Source organism: Pempheris klunzingeri, chromosome 15, assembly GCF_042242105.1.
Source record: "Pempheris klunzingeri isolate RE-2024b chromosome 15, fPemKlu1.hap1, whole genome shotgun sequence".
Taxonomy (NCBI): Eukaryota; Metazoa; Chordata; class Actinopteri; order Acropomatiformes; family Pempheridae; genus Pempheris; species Pempheris klunzingeri.
Genome location: NC_092026.1, coordinates 24780330 through 24806540, shown reverse-complemented (window position 1 = coordinate 24806540; position 26211 = coordinate 24780330). Strand labels below are relative to the sequence as shown.

The 26211-nt window shown below is 47.1% G+C and overlaps 1 protein-coding gene across 2 annotated transcripts; it reads left to right on the top strand.

Annotated features, from left to right (window-relative positions):
- Nucleotides 1-67: 67 nt before the first annotated feature.
- On the top strand, nt 68-26211 carry LOC139213928 (xenotropic and polytropic retrovirus receptor 1 homolog). Of its 2 annotated transcripts, none has more exons than XM_070844636.1 (16): nt 68-535; nt 13061-13112; nt 19587-19682; nt 19843-20066; nt 20437-20586; nt 20715-20798; nt 21159-21240; nt 22210-22299; nt 22691-22788; nt 22875-23054; nt 23383-23548; nt 23641-23835; nt 24519-24685; nt 24800-24939; nt 25297-25518; nt 25618-26211. In XM_070844636.1, exons 1-16 carry the CDS (start codon nt 467-469, stop codon nt 25670-25672), a joined length of 2070 nt encoding a protein of 689 aa, XP_070700737.1. In that variant the 5' UTR covers nt 68-466; the 3' UTR covers nt 25673-26211. The 2 variants fall into 2 exon arrangements, with proteins under 2 accessions (XP_070700737.1, XP_070700736.1); XM_070844635.1 differs by having other exon boundaries at nt 19581-19682.

Genomic DNA, 26211 nt, shown 5'->3' with positions numbered 1-26211 from the left:
ACAGCTTTAGTTTCCTGTTTCCAAGCGCAGTGAAGGCAGCAGCTGGTGGGGGAGAGAGGAGGGGGAGGCAGAGGGACGCAGACAGAGACGCAGACGCCGCTGTGAGCTGTTTACCGCCAGCTAACCGCTACCTGGCCACATAAACGCCACACACTGAACCTGGTCGAAGCTTTTCCCCTCAGCGAAGATGTGAGACCGGCAGCAGCCCGTCGACGGTGTCAAACGGCAGGACTGTGTGCCGGTGGCTAACGTTAGCTAGCTGGGCTAGCGAGGAGACAAAAAAGGGCATCTGTCTCCGTGTCCCTCTGGGTGTCTCTGACCCTGCAGCCGGCTGTAATCTCCGGATGAGGGCTAACGTCGCTAACGTTGCCGTGTAACCCTTTGTGAAGCAGCAGCACGGCACAACCCCGAGCCGCCGGCCCCGGCCTCAGTCCCAGCAGAGGGGGGGAACCAGCAGACCGCCGACATGAAGTTCACGGAGCATCTCTCGGCTCACATCACCCCGGAGTGGAGGAAGCAGTACATCCAGTACGAGGTAACGTTAGCTCCGCGTCAAACCTGCACTCTGCTAGTCAACAGCTAGCTGGATGTATGCCCCCTGTCACACCGGCTGTCTAACGAGCTTTATTTAACCAGGCAGCCGGAGATGGCCTCATACATGGTTGTGCAGCAGGACGAGAGGTGCTGCTTCACTTGTGTTACGCCTCAAATCCAGCAGCAGCAGTTAGCTAGCTAGACACCGTTAGCTAGCTAGACAGGCTAACGTCGCTTGTTGTGTTGTGGTGCAGGTTAGTGAGTCACCGCCTCGGTCCTCTGAGCCGCTACACCATCATGTCCGGAGGACCGCAGCAGTGTCTCCTGAGGACATTCCGCTGAGTCACCATCTTTTAGCGAGTTAATCTTTGTGCCCCCGTCCGTCCCTAATGTGACCCAGCTCACAGTGTCCCACCGGGGTGGACGGGGTCAGTCGGTGACAGAGGCGCTCTGCGACCTTTGGTCCATTAATGCTGATGAAATGTACATTCCGCTCTTCTCTCTGTGGTGTTTTAATGAAGAAGGGCCAGCTCTTATACAAGTCTTATTAAAGCAGCATCCAGCTTAGAGGTGCCTTTCAGAGCCGTGACAGCTGCTCAGCCAGTGTGCCCCACACATTTCATGAGACACAGTAATGTGGGTAGTGTCAGAGGTCCACTGTGTTACTCTGTGAGCCGGCACAGAGGGCTCATGTCCTCCCATCAGCACCAGGACAGGTGCTACCTGTCCGGCAGCAGGATGGAGTTAGTCTGACCTATAGTTAGTCCACTCTGAATACAGCTGTTTCTCCTGCAGGTCCCTGCTTAATGGTAAATGGTCTGTATCTGTATATCACCTTTCTAGTCATCTCGACTACTCAAAGCACTTTTCCATCACATCCTCATTCATACAGGAGGAATCTAAGTTGGCTAGAGACTATTCTTTCACACACTGAAGCTGCTTCAGGAGCAAGTTGGGGGTTCAATGTCTTGCCCAAGGACTCTCTGACATGCTGACTTAGAGGAGCTGAGAATCAAACCACGGACCTTCCTATTGAGTGCGTTCTCATTTATGTGTTTTGGGGATTTTGGAGAACAGTGGAGCTCTATGGACCAGAGGCTTAAGATTCATCAGGCCTTAGTTCCACAGGCAACACGGTTCCTAGTCCCATCAATTCATTGTTGGTGTTGGCCTTTTCATAGGATTTGTACACCCTAAGAATAACGTAGAACATCACTGAGCCTATCCTCTAATGTGACACTCGAGGACACTTTCATATTCTGGTGAAAAGGATATTTCTGTAAATCCTTTTTGTTTGTGCTGTTGTAATGCTACAATTTCCCAGTCTGGGATCACCTTCTGCAGGGGTGGGGGGCATGGCGTATGTTCACCAGTGTCTCGAGCCGGGCGAGCTAGCTAACTTCCTGTTAGTCCTGTGCTAATTTGAATAGGGGGGAAATGATTGAATCGTGCGGCTCTTCTAGCCTTTTTAAACATTATCAGACCAAATAGATAAAATTCTGACGGTGAAATGAGTCATTTCATGGGTTGTGATGCTCAAAAAAAACCGACTGGGGTCACCACCATACCCAAACCTGACATGCTATGGCAGCAAGAAGTGACTTGAATCATATCGACGAGTTAATTCTTGCATTTGTCTGTTGTTCCAGTTCGCGTGGAGTCGGAAGTAATCAGTCATCTCCTGTGCGCTCCTGACACTTTGTTTTAGTTGTGTGTTCCCTTTGCAGCACAGCTCCATTGAGTCACAGGCCTTCCCTGCAGTCCGTGGAGCAGCTTCAGTGTTAGACCAGCTGCCCTACCCGCCACCTCTGTTGAAATCAGTCCAACATAGCTGAGCTCCAGACATCCAAGCAACAGCCCAATCAGCGTGTGGAATCACCAAACCAAACAGCCTCTAGTGAAGTGAATCTAACCAGCCCGTAGTGGCTTTTGTTGGTGTGACAGGGTTTTGTGTGTGCGCTCCTTCGCCAGTGATTTATGAGGAAGGAAAAGCATTCACCAGGTCTGTTTGACCCCAAGGATACACACATATCGTGCCTAATACAGGAACATTCAATTTGAGTTAGTCTGCCAGCTCTTTGTCTGGCTTGTCACACCTGAACCAATCTGGAGTTTAAATATGATAGCAGAAGTATCTGTCCATGAATGGTACGACAGGTCTGAGTTGTGTTTGTACCTGAGGGAAAATTGTAAATACCAGAGAATTGTTAAATACTACAAATTCTGGTAAACCACTTGTGCCTGCCATTGAAGAAGTAAGCAGTTGGTCTGAGGGCTTCTTGCTTGAGCCATCAGTAGCCGCAGTCCTAATATACTTAATAAAAATTCTGCTGGCGGTCGACTGATTGATTGCATGGCTGATTATTTCAGCAGTAGTTGAAGTGAAATGAACACTGAGCCAGTGTGACGCTGCCCTGGTAACACACTTTACGTCAGCGTTCAGATAGCCAGCCCTGTGTGTCTGTTTAGCAGTGAGAGAGCTACGCTGCTTATTTCCACAGCAGTTTCACATGGTTTGTGTACTCTGACGGTGTTTGGACGTAGACCAGATGAAGCTTGTTGTTGCACCCAGCTGTAGCTCTGGCCCTGGGCCCAGTCAGTGTTTGTCCTGTGTGGATGTGGGGCTGAGGCCTGTGAGGTTTGCAGAGCCATGCTGACCACGGCTGTTCCATGCATGTCCTGTTTTCTCATGGCAGCTGTGTTTGGGTCAGACACTTAGCAGGACAGACAACACAAACAGAGGACCCCGCGCTCTTAGGATGTGCTGGTGTTTGCTGCTCCACCATCCACTGTCCTCTCCTGTCTGTTCACGCTGGCTGGGTCTCTTTCAAGCACGCCATGCTTCACCCCAGCTCCTGTCTGTAGCTCAGAGTATTGACGTTGTAACAGAGTGCAACTTTTTCCCTGGAAGGTTATCTGCAAAAATGGGAGAGATGTGAGCATGTGGTCTGGACAATAGCATAGACTCAGACCTTGTTTATGGACTGACTGACTGGTTGCATTTCCCAACAGTCAGCGTGGTTACTAGACAGGAACTATAGGTCATCTATGACTCAACAAAAAATCTGCTGCATGTGTGTAGCACTCAGGCAGGCTGTGAGATGTTATAGGAAAAAGGGACTTTTGTGTTGGGAGTTCTGGTGGGTGAGACTGGATTTGGGAGAAAGAGGGACGGGACATGCATTTAGAGCGGCAAGTCTGCAAAGAAGCAGAGGGGAAGGGGCGAGAGCAGTGGTGCTGAAGCTAACCATCTTTCTCCGTTTATCAGTTGTCCTGTTACGATCTCAGCTAATCATCCGATTGTTCATTTTATAAAATGTGAATAAAGGGAAAGATTCTCACCAGTTTCCCACAGCCTAAAGTCACATCTTCTCATTGCTTGTTTGTCCAAAAGTACATATTCTATGTACTGTTACATACCAAGGACAAGCAGCAAGTCCCCTTTTTGCTTGAGTCTTCTTTCAATGACTGTTGCAGCTCTAGTGAAGAGGAGTGGGTAGAGGGAGCCCTAATGCGCCGCTGTATAGCACCAGTTCCTGTAGGTGTAACCACAGTGCTGTAGTAAAATTGGTTTGTTGCAGAGGTTGGACATCTACAGCTACACAGAGCTGTCACAATGAGAGGCAAAATCTCACATTCTCCTGATATCACAGCACAGTTTTGTCACTGTAACGAGAGAGTACCCAGTTTGTTTTAACACTGTTACCAGTGGAATTTGTCTACTGACCCAGAATGAATCTGGTTTCGACATCCGCCTTGCTACAGTATTGGCATTATGTGTGTCAACAACAAGGTAGTGTTCTGACTCTCTTGTCTTGTCTCTGAATTTCCTGTCAACTCTGGAGGTGGAATGCATCGTGTTGTGTCTGCTGTTTGTGAGTCCCTGATACCTGCATCTGATCTGAATATCTGACCAGAAAATGAAAGGCTTTCTTCTACACTAGTCTGACTGACATCGGCCGCTATTCATGTAGCTGCACTATTTGGAGCAGTCTCTGTGCACAGCTCTGGGATCAGCAGGTCATCGGACCGGTGTAGTATACAGAATCCGTTAATCAAAAAATCATCTGTTCCTTCACTCTTTGAGAAGAATGCAAATGATATGAATACCTTAACCTTCATCATTATCACACTGATAACTTTGCCCAATAGAAACATAAAGCCACTGGAAGGGCCACACACAGGAAGCTAATGAAGATATTTGTAAGCTGGGTAACACTGTAACACTTTCAATCAGATGTGTGTGGGTGATGCAGTGCTGTCAGGTCACATCACTTTCTCATTAAAGCACATGGGTGTTACCCACTTTTAAAAATGTGCAGCAGCTGGTATTTAAAACACAAAACTGGAAGTGGACAAACAAGAAATGGGAGCACTGCGTAGGGTCAACAGATTTTTCTGCTGAACCTTTAATCAGATAAGCAGCAGCTGTCGGATGCATTAGTGTTTAAATGAAATCTGTGCAGCAGACAGCAGTAGCGCTGTGTTTTTTTGTCTTTCATATGCAAGTTCCAGGTTTTTGTCTTGGTCACCATAATGCTGTGGAAACTCAGCAGCCTCAGTTCATGGGAAGTTAGATTGCTGATGGTAGCTGGTTTCAGGGGGACTAGTAAACAGAAGAATAAGGTGAATCGACAGTTCTCAGTCCAACTCGGCAGACATTTACTGAGTTTGAAACAAGACTGGCGGAGCACGTCAAGAATATTCTACATATTTAGTCCTTTTTTCATATCAAATTGAGTGGGGTTATTTTTGGAGAACATGAGAGTAATTTAAAGTCTTACTGCATGTTGTTAATTTCCCCTCTGTGATCGAATAAATCTTATCTTAATACTATCTCAATACTAATAAGATTATACTTTTTAAAATATGAAATAAGAATCAAGGTGCATAATGAGTCAACCTTTGTTTTATTGTTAGACCCCCCCCCTAGGGTTTGGGTTTTAACTATTCATGTTGTGGGTAGTTCTGTGTAGCTTTGTGTCAATGGCTAGTGGACTTTCTAAGGCCAGTATAACGATGATAGTTTGGTGCAGAAGAACGCTGATTGCTGATTAATATGCTGATATCATGTCCATCTTCGATGGGGGAGGGGGCCCAAGTCATCTCCTGAATGAGACAAGTAGGAAAGCTTGACACCACTGTATTACTGTCTCAGCAGTGAACATATGAACCCCCCATCTCAGCTGCGCTCAGTAGCTACCCATTGTAGCTATACTGACATGCAGCCTTTTAGCCATGCCATATGTTTAGGTGAAAGATGAAGACTCAACTGCTGACAGACAACAGCAGGAGCTAACTTACCCCAACGGCTAGGCTAGGCTAGGTCTAGTTTAATCGACAACAAAACCCATGTTTCTTTCAGGCACTGCTCTTTAACTTGTTATGTCCAGACTTGTAAGGTTTCCCACTCAGACGGTGTCTTCAGGGCTGACGGAGTAATGCAGAGCTGTAGTAACTGGGGCTAATTTGTTGCCCACGAGACCGTCCATACTGTTCGCCTACGTAATGCACTGCAGTGGGAGAGTGGGCGACGAACACTGACTCCTGGAGAAGTGGCATGGCCATGTGATATTTAACCACTGACTGACTTGGTGAATTCAAGGAGAGCCACTTGGGGCCATAAAGCAATCCAGCTCCTGCTTTCTTGCCTGTGTGTGAAGGATCCTTCAGAAGGGGGGTATATTTGGTTTTGAAAAGCAAAGAGGCAGCTCTGTCTTTATCTGTGTTTTTTAGTCCAGTTGTTGGTCCTTGGTAATGCTGCCTTCAGCAGAATATCATCATGGAAGCCAGCTGCTGATTCTGCTGCTTTTATGATCTGATTAGGATGAGGTGGAGGGGACTGTAGATGGTCAGTGTGGACAGAGTGAAGAAAATGTCCTGACTGTATCCTTCTGATACAGAAAAGTTGGATTAAAAGACAGAAGAATGGATAATCTGACATTGGCCTCAGTGTTGTTACACTCATACAAACTGTAGTTGAACCTGTTTGGAGGAGGAGGAGGAGGTCTGATGGCATTGGCTACCACCTGCCTGCTATTACAGGGTCACTTCCATCCACACACCCCATCTTCATGCTGGGGACACACACATGCATGGCTCACATGCCTCCGCCCCCTGTCCTGTGGGCCCAGCCTCCAGAAGACATCCAGGTACCGTGTCCCTCCTCCTGCTCTCTCACTCGTCGGTCTGCATTTCCAGAATGCCCTTCAGCTGCTCTCAGTCAGTATGCGGTGTACATGAGCCATAGCAGTTAGATGGTTTATACTTGGTAGAGTTGTCTGGAGACAGTTTTGTGTGACAGCCTGTTGAGGCCTCTGTCAGTGGATGAACTGGTATTTCAGCCTCCTGATGGTCTCTACCTGTGTGACTGTGCTAACAGCTTTAAATAGGTTTTGGCACACATCCACTATTCGCAACCCTGTTTCTGCCCCCCACTTTTTTTAACCCAGTGGAATGCCATGGTTACTTAAGCGTCTGATTTAAATTGGTGTGCTCTCATGGCATACACTGCAGATGTACTATTGTACATGAGCAAGATGTCAGGTCCCACCCAGCCGATGGATGGGACAGCGGTGGATGCCGGGGTCGTAATCCAGTGGACTCACTGAGTCTGTGGCTGTGGCTGAGAGGGGTCACCTGACTGCAGAGTTTTCTTTCAGGTTCATCAGAACAAAGAAATGTTCTTTCCAGTAAAAGTTAGATGAACTGGTGTGCCTGCCACTGATTAACTGACAAAATGTTTTTATTTGTGTATTTAGAACAAAAGCTGACGTGAATGAATATACAGCATATTTCCTACTTTCAGACAGTTCTTCCGTTTTGGGAATGGAGCCAGAGTGTTACATGTTGATGTTTGATGAAAACTGTGCCGTAGAGCTACCAGTCCTGTTCTTCAGAGTGGGGCGTCCAACAGTGAACCCCTGAGCATGTGATGTTCAGTGATCTGTGGGTTAGGCGTGCAGGCAGGAGGAAGCTGTGTATAAGTGTCCTGCATATCACGTCACCATGACAGGAACACTTAATCCACATTAGGCCGCGTTCACACTGATGGGATCTGCGGTGTCGGCACAGCAGGGTGCCACAGTGGGGGAAGAGACTGGGGCACAACGGTTCAGGACAGTCGTGCAAATTTGTTGAACCAGGCTCAACTTTTGCTTCACCTGACTTACCATCATCTTCTGGCAAGGCACCACGTGGGCCAACTAAATACAAACAAGCAGCCATTCTCTGCAGATGACTGGCTGTGATGACTCTCCTCAGCTGTAAGATCCTGTCTGTGAGTACTGCAAAGCACTGCACTGTTTTGGTCTCAGCGGGAGCTTCTTTGACACACAGCTCTGCTCGGTCCAGGCTTCTGCTCAGAAAACCCAAGTTTGCAATCTGCACTTTTAAGTACATTGTGACCTTCAGGTCTTTGGTCACACAAAATAAAATTCGAGAGCAGCTTGAACTTTGTGTTTTCTCACAGTTTCAGTCACCTGTGCAGATGTTAAATCAAGTGTATGTTTTTCAAAGAAGATCCTGAGCAGTTGAATCTCCACATAGTTGACATTATTGCTAGGTGGGAAGGTAGTACTGAGAGAAGCTGATGGTTTAGCCTTTAGTTTACGTCATTGGTGCGTCACAAATCGTGACATCACTGCCCTGTAGCAAACATCTCTCCAAAGCCCTCAGCTCCCCGGGCTTTCTCTGTCACCTGCATGCAGGCTGGGCATTTAAAAACAGCGCCACCTTCATGTGGTCGTTACAATGCCCTCACCAGGAGCCCTGTACATGAGCTGTGACAACACCAACATAAGGAAAAACTCAGGGATCTGAGGCCTCTACAGGACCTCTACAAATATGAGCCTCATCCAGTTGTGACTCATATAATCCTACTGACAGTTTGGTGTCGACATATAAAGTGGTTGGCTCCTTGTGGGCGGGGCTAGGCAAGAGAGAGAGAGGGGCTGAGAAAGAGGGACGGGAGAGGCAAAGGAGGAAGGGAGGAATGGAAAAGGGATAGATAGATAGAAAGAGATGATAAAGTAAGCACAGAGAGGAATGGTACAGACACCTGAGAGAGAGACACACACAGTGGGATGTGACCTGAAAAGTAATTAGATGATGTAGATACAGAATATTTTTATACAGAATTTTTAATTTAATTATTAATGGCATATTAATATGATGTTATACTGTTTTTACAGTTGGCTTTACTGTCAATAAAGCCAACAGAATTGGAGAGAGACTGAGGAGAAGAGAGGGGCAGGTGGAGAGGGGAAAAGGGCAGAAGGAGGGTAATCTGAGGAGGAGAAGTAGAGATGCTCTCCTTCCTTCCTTCCTTCCTATGTGTGTTTTTGTTTTGGAAACTTACACCTTAGCACATGCTGAGGCAGCCTACTGGCCACACACACTCTTAGATGATAACTGCAGAACTACATGCTTTCCCACACTTCTACTGAGGCCCACATTGGGTGTGTGTATCTGCTGATGATAGCATGACATGCGACTGGTGAACAGAGCCCCCTGTCACCGTACATTAGCATCACATTAAAGGAAGTTATGTTGTGTCGGGCTGGGTGTTAGACATCTGGGCCAGTAGAACACAGCCAAAGACGTCCAGTCTGTTCTCATTAGTCAGAGACGCTCCACACACTTTGAAGCTGGGGGGTTACTGACACTCACTCTGCAGGTCACTCCAGAGAGTCCTGAAGAAGACACAGAGCTTTGTCACACCTCAGTAGAGTGTGGGGGAAAGGAGGGAGCGTCGGTCCTTTGACTGACTCTCTGTGATGTCTTCTTCTCCATCAATGAGCTCGGCCAGCACTGGAAGGTAAAGGGACGCAGGGTGACCTCAGAAGGTACATGGGGGCATGATGAGGGCGTGATGGGGATGTAATGACTCCCTCCTTTCTGAAATGCATTGTGACCGTGAGACGTGGTGTTGATCAATTGAAGACTATCATTAGTATCATACATACATATGCACCTGGGCTAACAATGACAGTGCTCGTCATGAAAGTGTTGGCTGATGTGATGACTCGTCACATTACTGCATGTCTGTCTGCTAGCTGAAGCTAACTGCTAACTGCCCCTGTGCATAGAGGCTTTCATTAGAGAGAGGCTCCCCGCTCTGTGGCTCTTCTTGATGGACTACAGACACAGTCAGTTGGCGCTTCTCTCCTGAACAGAGAGTGCTTTGACTGAGCGCACATAATTAACCAGACAACAGCCACCAGTTTCTGTTTGTAGCTTGATGGAATTGATGGTAATCGGCTACAGTTCATCTAGTGACATCAACAGTGGCATAAAACCTTCATCCCTGCGCTTGCAGCCTCTAAAGACATTCTCAATAATGTAAATATATCACAGCACCATTTTGAGCAAACATGATTTATTGGCAACTTGTATCCTACTGTGTCTATTCCAATGACAAGCACATTAAAAGCAATGATATTCACACTATTCAGAGTAGAGCACTGACAGTTAGATTATAAATCAATCAATGAAGGGTCTTTTCTGTCTGAGCGGGTACCTGTTTCCCACACAGCATGTTGGGAAACGTGTTGTGAACCCTTATGGAAACATGGTATTCAAAAGAGCTGGAGGCCTGATTTGGGGTTTAACCTGCTCTGCCTGTGGGTATATGTTCATTGTGTGAGAAGAAGAAGCTGTTATTCTTGTTTGGGAATGAATGTCTAGTGAGGGCAGAAGGCTAGTGGGAACGCTAACTGAAATAAATAAGATACTTAATTCCTTGAACTACCAAAAAAAGCCTCCTCTGCCTGCTGAGGGCTTCATCTCTCAGGTTATGATAGCAAACGGTATTGATCCTGAATTCTTTCCTCAGCTCAGACCTCTGTTTTTCTAGTGGATCAATGAAAACACAATGATGTGTTGTTGAGGTGAGTGTGTTGTTACTACTATGCTGTGCAGTATATACTGTGTGTATGTCTGCAGGGTCTGTCTGTCTGGGCAACACGTTTGTGCAGTCACTCCATGTTTGTCACGGGATTATCAGAAACGTCAGGAAAGCTCTCCTGTGCTCTGATGTTCAGAGCTGATTGTAGTTTTGGGTGGTTTAAGTGTGAAAGTACACAGACAGGCACACCTGAGGATGGGATTCATCCTCCTGCTACCTCACTCATGTGTCTGTGCCTTGTGTTCAGCTGTTTGTGCCTTGTGGACACTGCTGTGGACACTGGACACTGCTGTGGACACTGCTGTGGACACTGGACACTGCTGTGGACACTGCTGTGGACACTGGACACTGCTGTGGACACTGCTGTGGACACTGAACACCGCTGTGGACATTGCTGTGGACATTGCTGTGGACACTGGACACCGCTGTGGACACTGCTGTGGACACTGGACACTGCTGTGGACACTGCTGTGGACACTGGACACTGGACACTGCTGTGGACACTGAACCCTGCTGTGAACCCTGCTGTGAACACTGCTGTGGACACTGCTGTGGACACTGCTGTGGACACTGCTGTGGACACTGAACCCTGCTGTGAACACTGCTGTGGACACTGAACCCTGCTGTGAACACTGCTGTGGACACTGGACACTGCAGTGGACACTGCTGTGAACACTGCTGTGAACACTGCTGTGAACACTGCTGTGAACACTGCTGTGAACACTGCTGTGGACACTGCTGTGGTGAAACAGTGAGTACAGTAGATGTGCTGCTGACTGCGTGGGCTCCAGCGTGACCTTGACTTGCTCTGCTGTTTGCTGCAGCAGCCAGCTCTGCTGCTGTCTGACTGGTGTTCAGGCAGGCTGCCACACAGGGAGGCCATTGTGGTGTGTTCTTCACTGACTGACTGAGCGCTCACTCTGCTATGTGACCTCAGGGCCAGGGGGGAGGAAAAAGGGCCACTGTTCCACTGTCCTGTTAGTACTCAGTGAAACTCAATGATGGTGTCTGCTGGCCTTGTCCACAGCAGTAACAAGCTGCAGCATACACTGCACAGGTACTAACAGAGCCTGGGGGCCGACCGGGGCACCATCAGCACTGCATTAGTTAAGGATAGTAAAGCAAAATGATACAAATGCATGAGTGCAGTGTCAACATGGCAGCAACATGGTCAGAAGGTTTGCAGCTCCAACAGAAGTTGTGTAGTTGTGTCCCGTTGTGTTGGTGGGACTGTGTGGTCCTGTACCAATAAGGCAAGGATTTTTCAGTCGTGTGTGTAGTATCTGATAGGAGTGGGCAGTCACAGCACATACCATTTATATGTTATATCCTTTAATGTACATTGTAAGATATTACATGTCAAATGAGCTGAGAAACAGTGTGTGGATACAATGACCAGACAGAAATGTATGTTTTCAGCTCATCCAGCAAAGTCAGGACAAATTATGAATTGGTGCTATATAAATAAAGATCGATTGAAATTAACATGCTTCATTTCAGATCATAATGGATTATAAAAAATCAGTATTATCTAAAAGCAGTCCTGCTTGTTGAGCTGCTCCAGCGTCCACACAGACGAGTGAAGCAGAGGCACTGAGGGCTGAGCTCTAGCTGTAGAAGTAGTGTGGCATCTTACAGTGATCGATCAATCTTTATTTATAGAGCGCCAATTCATAACAGCGTTATCTCAAGACTCTTTCCACAAAGAGCAGGTCTAGACCAAACTCTTTAATTAGAGAGAGACCCAACGATTCAGGAATTCAACATTAAGGATTCAAGAATCCCCACATGAGCAGCATCAGATATTATATTAGGACACAGTGGAGGAAGAACTCCCCTTTAACGGGAAGAAACCTGGAACAGAACCAGGCTCAATGTGGGCGGCTTGTGTCGGGGTCTGTGTTCGGTGGTCTTCATGGTGTACATCAGGCATCACATCAGTCATCATGGCACCCAGCACCAGCATCACAGGGACTGTGCTGTGACTGTGATCCGAGTCCAGTGTGATGGTAAATGCCAATGCTACTCTGCCTCTGAGAAACAGCCACCAAACATGTGTCACTGTCAGCACACTGCTGCTGCTTCCCTTCTCCTCCAGTCTTCCTCGTCCTCTTGGTTTTGTTCATGTAAAGTGTGTTGGTGTCCTTGGACAGAGGGATTATAACTGATAGAGCTAGATACAGTACCTGTTTAACTAATTCTGAACATGTCATTGAATACCGTGGCTAATCACAGAAATTGTGCTTTGACTACAAGTTGAAATGAATCTTTAATGGCACTAATGCACACATTTTTATCAAACACCTTTTAGAAGTCATGTGCCTCACAGTGGTGTTGCTGCCACTGCTGTAATAACCTTGGCTGACATTACTTAACACATTCAGTGGCCGAGTGTCATCACTACTGGTTCATTTGAGCTTGACAGTTTATTGAGCACACATTTATCCACTGGGATCTATCGGGTTATACGCATGGCATTATGTATCAGGCCTAACATTGATGGTACATGCAGTAGCAGTCACTGTTTTAACCCTGTAGAAATGCTTCAGAAGGTAAAATATTTCGTGTTATGGTCTGATATTCCATCATTTCATAATTTCCCTCTCCTTGTGTCTGCAGGCTTTCAAAGAGATGCTGTATGCTGCTCAAGACCAGGCCCCATCTATTGAAGGTATTGTATTGCACACACACCCACATACTTACACAGACACACACAGTTAGCAGTAGCACATAGTTGCACTATTCCTCTGTATGTCGTTCTGTGACGATCTGGGCTGGAAGACCCACATCCTTGTGTGGAAAGAAAAAGCAGTTATCGAAGGAGTAACTCTGCAAAGTCACAATGCTTTCACAAGCGTATGAAACTACTTTAGCATAGCAGCAATACTAAAGCTCCATGGCATGAGGTGAAGGTGCACTGTGTGGAGCTGTACTGGACGAAACAGCGGTCTTGGCGCAGGAAATGCCTCTCCTCTGTGATGTCAACACTGGCATGTGCATGTCAGCTCCAGCTGCCACTTTTAATGTGGTGCAACCTCATCCTGCATTATTGCTTAATTATGTGTCTCTGTAAAAAGACACCAACAACAGCCACACTATGACCAAAATGTCATGCCTCAAAGAGTGTACCGGTGTCTTAAAAGCAGTCATCAGAGGCCTTATTTTTCATCATGTAATGACAGGCCTCTTTGTACCCCTGCACTGCACACTCTCTAAGCAATACAGAACAGCGTGACCAGCACTGCATGCAATATGTTATCTTACATTTAAAGCACAAGAGCCATTTCTCCACTATAAATCACTTTTCTCTGTCCTGTAACGGTCAATTGAAGAGCAGGAATAACGCACACGGCATGACTTCAGGATCATGTGACCAGGCTGTATGTCCAGTCTGTGTGTCCACTGAGTGACTGTGACTTAGTTAGCAGTTACAGATGGGCCTCGTTGGCCCTCTGTCGTCCAGGGTGGCCGCTGTGATTAGGCAGCTATTTTACTGTTATTTCTCTAAATGACGATCGTATTGTTCATGTAAACAGCTCTCAACATAACATTTATCAGGCTCTGTCTGTACTGTTCTAGCAATCTGAGCACACACTGCTGTCTTTAAATTATACACATTAGACTTCACCTTAAATTACTGTCGCTGATAGCTTAACCCTGTGTTTTGTGAACAGATAACTTGTTGTCTCTTGGCTTGCATCATGCTGAAGCAGAATATGTATATGGAGAACTTTTTAAGGTGCCAGATAGTCAGACGGTTTAGAGGGACAGCAGTTATTGTTAGTCCGGCCCATGTGTCCCACATTCGCCCCGCACATGGGTCCGTGTTCCATACAGAAGCCTATAGGCACACGTTGTTACTCAGGGGGACGGTGTGATTCACACGCTGGCTATTCTCATTTTCTGACTAATGAACACATCCAGCCTCTGTCTGTCGCTGGCTTCAGTTTTTCCTCTTCACTTTATTTAAACATGATTTGTCTTTGACTCACAGGCACATCTGACAACAGTAACGCGTGAAGAATGATTCATGATATCAGTCGTCTTGCTTCTTCAACAAAACCGTTGGCTTCCTTTTCAGTGCCGGTGTATTGGAGTAACTTCCTCTTCTTCATCTTCGTCTAATAACAAAGTGGAGTGAAAGCCTCTGTAGCAACAAGCTCACTTTCTTCAATCCCAATTAATTGTAACAATGTACAAAGTCTTAAAGTTCCACGAGCTGTAAGCTGGTACAGAAACAAACAGGCGGACGTGAGAGGAGAAGGCACGTCGTAGACATGGAAGCTATTATAGCTTCACATGGAAACAGAGGCTTGTTAAATCAATCCCACTAACCATCAGTCATTGCACTTATCCCTCCTCCAGCTCATACCACGGCCGCCCTAATGATCTGCCTGTCTTCTTCTGCTGCTCGCTGTCCTTCCATTGCTGTCCATCTCCCCTCCTCCATGCGACTGACTTAACCAGCCGCTCACATCTCTGGAACATCGGTTCTGAGCTTCAGGCTCGGTGGGAAACCTTAGGGATTTATTGCTGATGGTGTGTTGACATTGAGTTGCAGTTGCTTGGTCAGATGTAATGGGTTTTGGAGCAGTGATATACATGACTGACTGGTAGGGTCAGGCAATGTTACAATATGTACTGTAGAAATGTGTCCTTCAGTAGAGATTCGGCTGTGCAGTTTCGGTCTCGTCATCTGGCGTGATCACATGGGGTGCTGATGTACCTGTTAACCTTAAAACCTGTGACCCCTGAATCATTGTTCTCATGCTGAACTGTGTCTGTGTAGAACATTTGGTTATGCTATGCTAACAGTGTCCCAGACACTATGCTTCCACATACTAGCATGTGTGCATAAAATAATAAATAAATAATAATAAAGCAAACACAATAAGAGAAATAACACCATAAAAACAAGGCAGATGAAGTGCATTCATTGATGGTCAGGGTTGCAGAGTCTCTGTGTGTGTTTGTTGAACAATTTCTTTCCCATAGCCATATATACTCTCAACAGTCTAGTGATTCGTGTTTTAATTGAGCTGTATCGCCCTCCTGAAGGCAGGAGGTGACGCAAGCGGTGGCCGGGGTGAGGACGGTCCTTGACAATGTTCTTTGCTCGGGAGAGGTAGCGGGTGTCTGCAGTGTCCTGGAAATGAGGGAAGAGGGCAGCCGATGATTTTCTGTGCTGTGATGATGATGATGATCCTCTGTAGTGCTTCTTTCTCAGCCACTGAGCAGCCCACACACCACGCTGTGAGGCAGTATGTTGGGATGCTCTCTATGGTAGAGCTGTAGAAGGCCACCAGCAGCTTCCCATACGAGCTGCTTTTCCTAAGGACTGCAGGAAGGGCAGCCGTCACTGTGCCTTTGACCTAGAGAGGTTGTCCGATACGAGGGTCCCCAGGAATTGAAAGCTGTAAACTCTTCCACACAGTCCCCGTTGACATGAAGAAATGTATTTGATTTCACTAAAGGACAGTGATGAAGATATGAGTGACTGTGAGACTGCTCTAACAGGTGATCTGTGCACACAGCGGCTAAAAAGAAAAGTGCACAGGTGTGTCCGTTGTGAACAACCAGTGGAGAGCCCGGTTTGGGACGATCTCTGTCCTCGGGAGTGCTGAGATGTGCTCGGCCGGGCCTCACGGCCCACCAAGTGTACACGGTTGTCAAGAATAGTGAAGAAGGCTCGCACACACAGACTCCTTCCTTTATAGTCAGCTCTTCTTATCCACATCACGAGCCAGTCTAATGAATTATGATAATGGTAACGCCTGGTAGTACGCCTGTCAGGAGCAGTAGATTGATACAGGGCATTGGGATGAAGCCAGTGATGAAACTCACCACAGTCTGTTGCTGAGCTGCCATTTAAATTCTGACCACACTCGCGCTACCTTTAGCTGTGAGGGAGACCCTGGTCACGATCAATGGGTGCAGTTGAAGTGTGCGCAGGTAGGCAGGTACATAGTCCGGTGGAAATGGTTGGACGGCTGACCTGCTTGAATGAAATTAGTTTCTTACAGTCCTGAGACTCTCCATCCTCACAGTGCAGTTCATATTCCTTCTTTCTACCCACATTGTGTTTGTTAAAACAGCAAAATCCAACTGAAGTGTGCTGTATTTTACGTGTGCTGTGACCGAGAAGAAACATGATGTTGGGGCTGTGCTGAGCTGCTGGTGAACACAGCTCAGGACATGTGCTCCGCTCATCCTGAACACTCACTGTTCTACTCTGTTTACTGCTCAGCTGTCTGTCCTCTCTCTCTCTCCGGCACACTGGCCACACACACACCACTCATCTACTCTGCTGTTTGCTGCCGTTCATGTTGAGCTTGTTCTGCCCAGTGTTGTGTGCCCGCACAGCCGACATGACGTCCTGTTTGTGTCCCAGCTCGTCCCCACATGCATTTGCCTTGTTTAGTCTCAGACTGCACACGCAGGGTTAATTACAGTGCTTAAACCCTCACAGAGGGCTCTGACTGCTCATGTCTCGTGTTTTTAGACACGACGAGTTGGGTCAGGGGGAGGCGGCAGCCTTTATGAAGGAATGAATGTATTGAACATATGGATATGACTTCAGCCAGGTTTGTTAGTCATAATGTGGACTTTGGTTATTTTTCCACATATTGTTTTGCACTTGTCATGGTAGTGTTAGAATTAAAGTAAACTTTTTTTATCTGGTTTCGGTTTTATGTGGTCAAGTTGTCAAAGTTCTGCCTCCACTACAACACAACGGAGGCAAATGTGTTGATATTGTGCATTGAGAAATGGACTGTAAAAAAATCCAACAGCTACTTGTCAGTCCTTGATAATGCACAGACCTCAGTGTGAGCAGAGTAGTCTTCCATGGGATGCCTCTACAGGCGCTGCAGTTCCTAAGAAAATCCTGATAGCATGTTCTGGGTGCAACAATGGAGAGGCTGGACACAGAGGTTTACTCAGAGAAAATGTTATTTTACAGTTATTTTAAGGATCTGAGCACCACACATGTCCATGAGGTGGATGAAGAACTCTTACAGAAAGTCATGTCAAAACACCATGAAAGAGAATCTGTTTTTGTAACTGTTGGACTGACATTTAGGGGATATGTAGCACAGATCCCTCCCTCTAGCTACTGCTGAGGTGTGCCTTGATGGCTGGTGGACACCTCTGCACTTACAGTGGGAACGTGTGAAAGGAAAGCAGGGAGTTGGTGAAAGAAAACATCAATTGTTAAAGGGAAAGTATAGCCTATTCCAGAGAGACAGACATGTCATAATGGTGATAATGATAATAATCATGATGACATGAGCAGAGACACAGAGAGAAAAGAGCAGAATAAGGCCAAAAAGGGATAAGGAGATTACTGTAGTCTGACTGGAGTGGCTGTTGTGTGTTTCTGCGTTGTTTGTGTATGTGTGGGGGGGGGGGGGGGGGGGGGGGTTGGGAAACTCAAGTTAAGTTAATTTGGTGTCTTGTCTAAAAACAGCCTGTCTGAAAGACAGTGAATCACTGATGTGTACAGTCTGACTCCGAACCGTCGGCGCACTGTCGGCCTGCTGTCGGCCCGCTGGTGGCGTGATGGTGGGCAGTTAGCGTTGTTAGTGGTTGGACACACAAGTTTCCTGTGTCCACTATTCAATTACACTTTACCAGAATGTGTCCCAGCATGAGGTCTTCTTAAATAGTTGAGATTAAAAGAGATGGAAATTACAGGACTGTGTTCTGGTAAAGCTATTAAAAAAAGCCTTTGACTCATTGGGAGGAACAGGAAAGACACTGTTAGCATGGCCCACACGTTAGTAAAACATCGATATCAACACTGAAGGCATACAAACAGGACGCTGTCACGGCTTTCTGCTGGAAGTAATCTGATGGAAATCAAATTGATTAATATCTGTGGTGGTGGTTGTTATCCAGTCTAAAGGTGCTGTGACAGGTGTGTGACAGGTAGCAGGACCCTGAAACTGAATTCAGCCATCAGCATTTCATTATTTCCCACCTGTGCTTTTATTACTGTGACATGTCAAATGAAAAGGAGCGTTGGAGGCCACAGTTACTCGCTCTGTCAGTTGTAGTGGCCCAATGGAAGGTGACTGGATGAGCATGTCACAGCTGATCTGCTTTCTCATTACCTGTTTGACACCTTCACAACACAACATGTTCTGACACTGACCAATGAGAGCTTGGATCCACAATGAAGTCTGCTTAGTGATGGCAGAGGACTGGTGTGACTCTGTGACCACCTAGAAGGACCAGGACATGATGTGGTTGACCCTGACAGCACAGTTCAGTGTACGCCACTAGGCAGCAGGCTGTGGTGCTGCTGTGTACAGCAGAGCGCTATCAGCCGTGGCCAGCGAAGAGCTCCGTCACCTCCTGCTGCTCTGTCAGGCCATCTCTTCTTCTTCTTCTCCAGTCTTCTGGCTTTTGGCCTGCTCCCTGCTTCTACCATCTGCTGCTTTGCTTCGAACATTTCCTTATTCATCTCTTTACAAGTCTGTTTATGTAGCCTGTCGCCTTCCATTGTTTAACTTTGCCAAACACTGACATGTATTTAGTGTTTTCACCAAGCGTTTTCATTTGAAGTCTTCTGAACAACTGCATGCATCTTTTTGAGTTCATCTTTTTAGTGTGAGAGCCATCACCACCACTTCCACCCAGAGAAGAGCATGAGACAAAATCTGATTGAAAAATGAATGAATGTGCAAACAAGATGAGCTGTCAGCATCTCCACCCTGTAGTTGTGGAGCTGTAGTTGAGGAGAAACCTGCGTTGTGGTGGCTTTGGGTGAATGTCCTCTGAGCTGTGTGTGTGCGAACTGTGTTTGGCTTGTCATGTGTATCCACTAGAGGAGTGAAGGCCCACTCACTCAAATAAAATAAATAAAATAAAATATCACAAATAAAATATCAAACTTCAGGGATGCTTGAAAAATTGAATGTGTCTATGGTGAAGAGAGAAAACTGTTGTGGAGGCTGGACAGCCTGCTGCCGCCTCACTGCACCACCTGCTGGTCAGAGCAGCACTGCAGACGGACAAGTCTGTCCCCACTTGTCCTCCTTGTGTGTCTCCTGCCTCCCTTTCTGCTCTCCTCAACATTTTCCATCTGCGTTCTTTAATCAGCCGTCGCCATCTAACAGCTCATGTCTTCTCTCAGTCACAGATGAGGACACAGTGAAGAGGTACTATGCCAAGTTTGAGGAGAAATTCTTCCAGACATGTGAAAAAGAGCTGGCCAAGATCAACACTTTCTACTCTGGTAATGAGCACAAACACACACACACATACGCGCACAGTGTGTACCTTAGAGCAGGACACCAGCTATTAGACAGAGCTCTTATGGCGTGCTCTGCTTTCTATCCTGCAGTGGTGTTCCATCTCTAAAATGGTCTTCATCTGTCTCCTTGTCTTCTCTCCAGAAAAGCTGGCTGAGGCTCAGCGGCGATTCGCCACGCTGCAGAATGAGCTGCAGTCATCGCTGGACGCCCAGAGGGAGAGCTGGGCCAATGGGCGGGGCCTGAGGAGGAGGAAGACGGTGTTTGCCCTGTCGCAACAGGAACGATGCAAACACAGAAACATCAAGGACCTGCAGCTGGCCTTCTCAGAGTTCTACCTCAGCCTCATACTGCTGCAGAACTATCAGGTGCACACACACACACCCACACAGACCTCATCTCAGCACGTGGTTCTCATCCCCACTCTTAGTCAATGCAGACTCCCCACTCTTGGACTGCACAGTTACCTCAAAATCATCTGGTCTGTGCGGTTTGGCCACGGCCAGTGTTGAAAACAGACGTGGCACGTATCTTTAGCACAGCGGAGGGCCGCAGCAATGGCTCAGCGGTGGCTCTCCCGGTGGGTTTTAAAGCATTGACTAGAGTGGGGGCCATCAGGAACGCAACGCAGACGCCAGCGGTGGGATTTGGCCTTCAGACTTCACTGTATGTGCTTCACAGCTTTCCTTTGTGTTCCTTTGTCACGAGACGTCTTTCTCTCCCTCTCTGTCTCTGTAGAACCTGAACTTCACAGGTTTCAGGAAGATCCTGAAGAAGCATGATAAGATTTTGGAGACGTCGAGGGGGGCCGACTGGAGGGTAGCCCATGTTGAAGTGGCTCCATTTTACACGTGCAAGAAAATCACACAGCTCATCTCCGAGACCGAGGTGCACACACCTACTGTACAGATGCTGCCCTGCATTATGCTTGAGGAGCACTGCTGTCATTCAGGACAGTATCACTTGTTCATGGTCAATTGGTTGATATTATAATTCCGTCTGTCTGTGTCTTCCAGGCTTTGGTCACAACAGAGCTGGAAGGTGGTGACAGGCAGCGGGCCATGAAGAGGCTGAGAGTACCACCCCTCGGAGCTGCACAGGTCTCTCTCTCACTCTCACACACACACACACACACACACACACACACACAGTATGGACTCATAGACACGGTTACTAAACTCGGCATCCTTTGCTAACACTTGAAGTTGACCAGATGCCCTTTTAAACTGTCTAGATTTATGAACCGAGACAGGATGTGCGTTGTCTCAAAAGGAGTTTTCTCAAAAGGAAAAAACATTGAATGTGTTCATTGAGAGTTCTCCTGCCAGGTCAGGATGGCCTGTGGACACGTTGTAACACAAGTGTTCTCAAGGTGTATCAGCCGTGGTGACCTGGGCCCTGTCCTGCTCTAACATGAGGGCCGTGTCCGTCCGTCTTTCTGTCTGTCTGTCTGTCTGCAGCCTGCTCCTGCTTGGACCACCTTTAGAGTCGGGCTTTACTGTGGAGTGTTCCTGGTCTTAATAGTTACAGTGGTCATCACAGGTAATACACACAGACACTGGCAGGGCTGTGTTTTGGGGAGTAGGGTTGAGCTTAACGTTAGGCTTGGGTTAAAATGCTCCTCAAGGGCCACTGGCTCAAGGGGATGGTGTCTGTGTTTGTAATAAAAACAAAATGGTTTATAGGTGCCCTCTTCAAATTTTTGGTTGAAATTTGGGTTAAAATTTGAAACTTTATTATTTATGAAGTCAACCAGGGTCTCTAAAGAAATGGCCTGGGGACCGCCAGTATGGGATCAAGGTGGTTAAAGCTGTAAAATTATGTTTTCATCTGTGTCCTGAACATGGAATGTATATCATAGGCATTTTAAATATGAAATATAGAATAATATGTGTTGTAGAAAAAGATCTTGAAATGAATTAAAAGACCAGACATACTGGTGGATACATGGGAATGAATAAGTTAACGAAAGGTGGGGCAATTGCCAAAAACAAACACACATCATAAAATGGTAAGAAATGAGTGCTAAGGCATTAAAATACCTCACTCAACAAATCAGACCATCAAATATATACAATGAAATAAGGTTAAGAAAAACATCTGTACTCACCCACCTGTCAGTGGTGATTATGTCATTTCATCCATTCAAAATGAATATCTTTATCTAAAAACATCAAGTGTATTAAAAAGCCACCAGATGCACTAAATCACCATAAGGCACGTCCCTGGTATTCCTCAGGCTGTTTATTAGTCATGTTTGTTTGAGAGCATACTCTCTGCAGGGCCAATTAAATTCATTCAATGTTGGTATAGAATTAGATCAGGAGATCCTCCCGTGGATATAAAAGTGCTTTAAAAGGGGGAAGCATGCAAAATAAGTGTTTGATTTTTAACCTAATGCATTTTAGTATTTTACGAAATGTCGTTATTGAGCAAAGAGTTAGTAAAATATTAAAAGGGTTAATATTGATCATCATCCCCTCTTGTCTACGTCTCTCTGCCTGCCACCAGGAGCTGTGGTCATCCGAAGCACTGATGTTTGGCCCATGGTCAGGATCTACAGAGGAGGATTCCTGCTAATAGAGTTCCTCTTCCTGTTAGGTACACACACACGTACACACACACGTACACACACACACACCACACACACACACATATATAAAGACATGCCACGTTGGGAGTCAAGTTTCCATTCATTCAGATCAGAACGAGGACGCTGAGAAAACAAGCCTAGCTGTGCCCCAGTAATACATGAAAAGATATCCACACCTCACCCACAAAGTTAATGTTACATGAATTACAGTTTCACCGATCTGTTTTAATTTGTGCACAGAAACACACACACACACACACACACACACACACACCCTACCACACACGGTTGAATGGTTTCCTGTTCAAAGTATGGGCCCATCATTAGTGGCACACAGCTCACCAGCAGCCGTCTGTCCCACATCCTGAGTGTCTGTTGATTCGTTGTTTTATCTTTCAGGCATCAACACGTACGGCTGGAGGCAGGCAGGAGTTAATCATGTTCTCATATTTGAACTGAACCCCAGAAACAACCTGTCCCACCAGCATCTGTTTGAGGTCTGAGCACACACACATGCAGACAAGCAGAACAACAAACATTCAGTACCTGTATCCATGCTGATCGAAGGTGTGTGTGTGTGCAGATTGCAGGTCTGTTGGGGGTGCTGTGGTGCGTCAGCCTGCTGTCCTGTCTCTTCAGTGATAGCATCCTGGTACCGATGCAGGCCAACCCTCTGGCACTCTACGGCCTCTTTCTCCTCTTCCTCATCAACCCCTTCAAGACCTGCTACTACAAGTCACGCTTCTGGCTGCTCAAGCTCTTGGTATCGTCACCTAGTTATAAATATTACAATACTCACTTTGGGGTGGAAAGTTGTTTTCAGGACGAGAAGTAACAGCCTGAAAAGAGACAGGCAGACTTACAGACAAGGTGGCAGGACACATGGAGCACTAGCTGATGGCAGCAGAGTGTTTAGAGGGAGGCTAACGGGGACGATACGAAGCACAGCAGGCTGCTAGCAGGTCACTGACACGGTGGAGACACACCGTGAAGCCTATGCTGGCACAGCACAGGTCACATCCTAAAGAGAGCCTGCTCTGACTCTAGTACTGTCCCCCCTCTGTCCTCCCCCTCTGTCCCCTCTCTCACAGTTTCGAGTAGTGACGGCTCCGTTCCATCGTGTGGGCTTTGCGGACTTCTGGCTGGCTGACCAGTTGAACTCTCTGGTGGTGGTCCTGATGGATCTCGAGTACATGATCTGTTTCTACAGTTGTGAGCTGGACTGGAAGAAGCACGATGGGCTCATTAGCAGTGCAGGTGAGACTTATGTCGAGGCTGTAAAGGCTGATCCAGTGACGACAGACCTCCAGCTGACTGTGACCACCCCGTGTCTTTGCCGTCCTCTACAGGTAGAGATGTGTGCAATTCCTACTCTTACGGCGTGCGTGCGGTGATCCAGTGTCTTCCTGCATGGTTCCGGTTCGTGCAGTGTCTGCGACGGTACCGTGACACCAAGCGAGCTTTCCCTCACCTGGTTAACGCTGGGAAATACTCCACTTCCTTCTTTGTTGTCACCTTCGCTGCTCTGTACAGCACACATAAAGGTACATGCACTTCCTGGAAACACGCCTGTCGTGAAGACAGACTTCTGACCTTCTGACTGTTTTTATCAAGTGTACTCTTCCATCCCTTAGCGACATGTCTCCCTGTTTCTCGAGTGTCTTGATGAATTCTGGTTGCTGTACAGTTTCATCACTAGAACATCAGATTGCTGTCAAAACAGATCGCTTTGTCAGTAAAGAAAATCACCCCCTGCACAGATGTATCACATTAAAAGCCTTCCAGCAGCTAAAAGCACATACATCCTGCCCTGGTATACTTTGTGTATGAGTCCAATATAATAAAACGCGGCACACATCTCTTATTCAGTACGACATGCACCGTGACTTTTCCATCTGCTGGTTCCTGAGACGTGGTTGCTGCTGGCCTGCATGTCCACAAAACAGACACAGATTTAGTCCTGATAAAGGAATGTTTCCTAGTGAGGCGTCAGTGCTTCTCTTTGGTCACTGGATATTTAGTGTGAGGCAGCTTCTCCTGTGTCAGAAGCCCAGAGTAGCAGCAGGATGACAGATGAGTCACTGGTGGCTAGAAATTAAAGGCATCTTTTGCTTACTGTACAGGTGTCTGGGTTGTTAAAAACCTCTTTGACTGACATTAGAATATTTTAACATGTAATGGGATGCCGCTGTGTGACCTCACTCCATCCATCTCCTCTCCTCCTCAGCGGAAGCCCACGCCGACACTCAGATCTTCTTCTACTTGTATATCGGCTGCTTAGTGGTCAGCTCATGTTACACTCTGGTCTGGGATCTGAAGATGGACTGGGGTCTGTTCGACCGCAATGCAGGAGAGAATACCTTTCTGAGAGAGGAGATAGTCTACCCGCACAAGGTACAGTCCCCAGGGAGGAACCTCCATGTGTGGGAGGAGAGTGGCTGAGAGTTTGGCCCTTTCTACAAGCGCTCATGTGATGGTGTGTTCTCCCTTCTCTGTCTCTCCCTCCAGGCCTACTACTACAGTGCCATAGTGGAGGATGTGCTGTTGCGTTTTTCATGGACTTTAACTGTCACCCTCAGCACAGTCTCCGGCCTTCACGGCATCTCCGACATACTGGCGACCATACTGGCCCCAATGGAGGTCTTTAGGTATATACAGTCACTCTGTTTACAAGCTTGTCTCTTTCAGCATTTCCTTCTTTGGTTGTGTTAAAATTCAGCTAATTGTTCCAGCATTACTGGGATTTACCATCTGTGCAGCCTCCAGCTCCATACCCCTTCTAGTGTTGTGTCCAGTGTTTTGTGATGATCAAATCTATCATCTAATGATCTTCTCTTTTTGTATTAAATGTATTATCTAGAATGTGACTTCCATTACAAATGTCCCCCCTGACTTGTTACAGTGTGTGATGACAAGTGTCTGACATGAGGACTGTTGTTCAAAGCATGTGTCGTACTGTGTGGAAGTAAAAGTGGCCACTGACAGCCAGTGTTTGTCCTCGCCAGACGTTTTGTGTGGAACTTCTTCCGACTGGAGAACGAACACCTGAATAACTGTGGTGAGTTCAGGGCCGTCAGAGACATCAGCGTGGCTCCGCTCAACGCCGATGACCAGACGCTGCTGGAGCAGATGATGGACCAGGAAGATGGCGTCAGGAACCGGCAGGGCAAGAAGAGCTGGAAGAGGAGCTACAGCATGAGTCTGCGCAGGCCGCGGCTGGCCTCACAGTGAGTCGAAACAGCAACGGTTGCCAGCATGTGAACGTCACTGCATCAGCATGATGAGCTGCGCTGGGACTTAACACTTTGTTCCTTTTCCCACTTCAGGTCCAAGACCCGCGACACCAAGGTTTTGATAGAGGACACTGACGATGATTCCTGACATCAGGCCACGCCCCTCGCCTGGGTCCAGAATTTATTCAAAGGAGGAAACTCTGCCTCCTAACCGAGGAACTACCCAGCGAGTTGGGCGTTGAACTCTCAACCAAGGACGAGTTTTAAACTCTCATGCCTACGTAATCCTCTCTCCAATGAATGAGCCTCTGATGGGTTCAGAAATGTGTCATGGGAGAAACTTTCACCTCTTGGACAAACAACCCAGCACCATGGCCATCCAACTACTGCTCCGACCTTCAAGAAAAACCAGGGGTGGGCTTCTCACTAGCTCTACCCTACCCAAACAGTGGTTGAAAAACCTCTCTCCCTGTCATCACCTAGAGGTGGACTATTAAAGTCCGCTCCTTGCTCCTCAGCCATTGCTTGGGCTCTCTGCAAAGCCTCAGCCTAGCATGAACAACGCAGCTAAATGGAACGCAAGCCGATCATCCTGACAGGAAGTATCCCTGCTCCCCCTCGTTGCCACACAGTTCCCACACAGGGAGAGGCCCGCAGCCTCAAGCCTGCTGCTGTTGAGGACCAAAA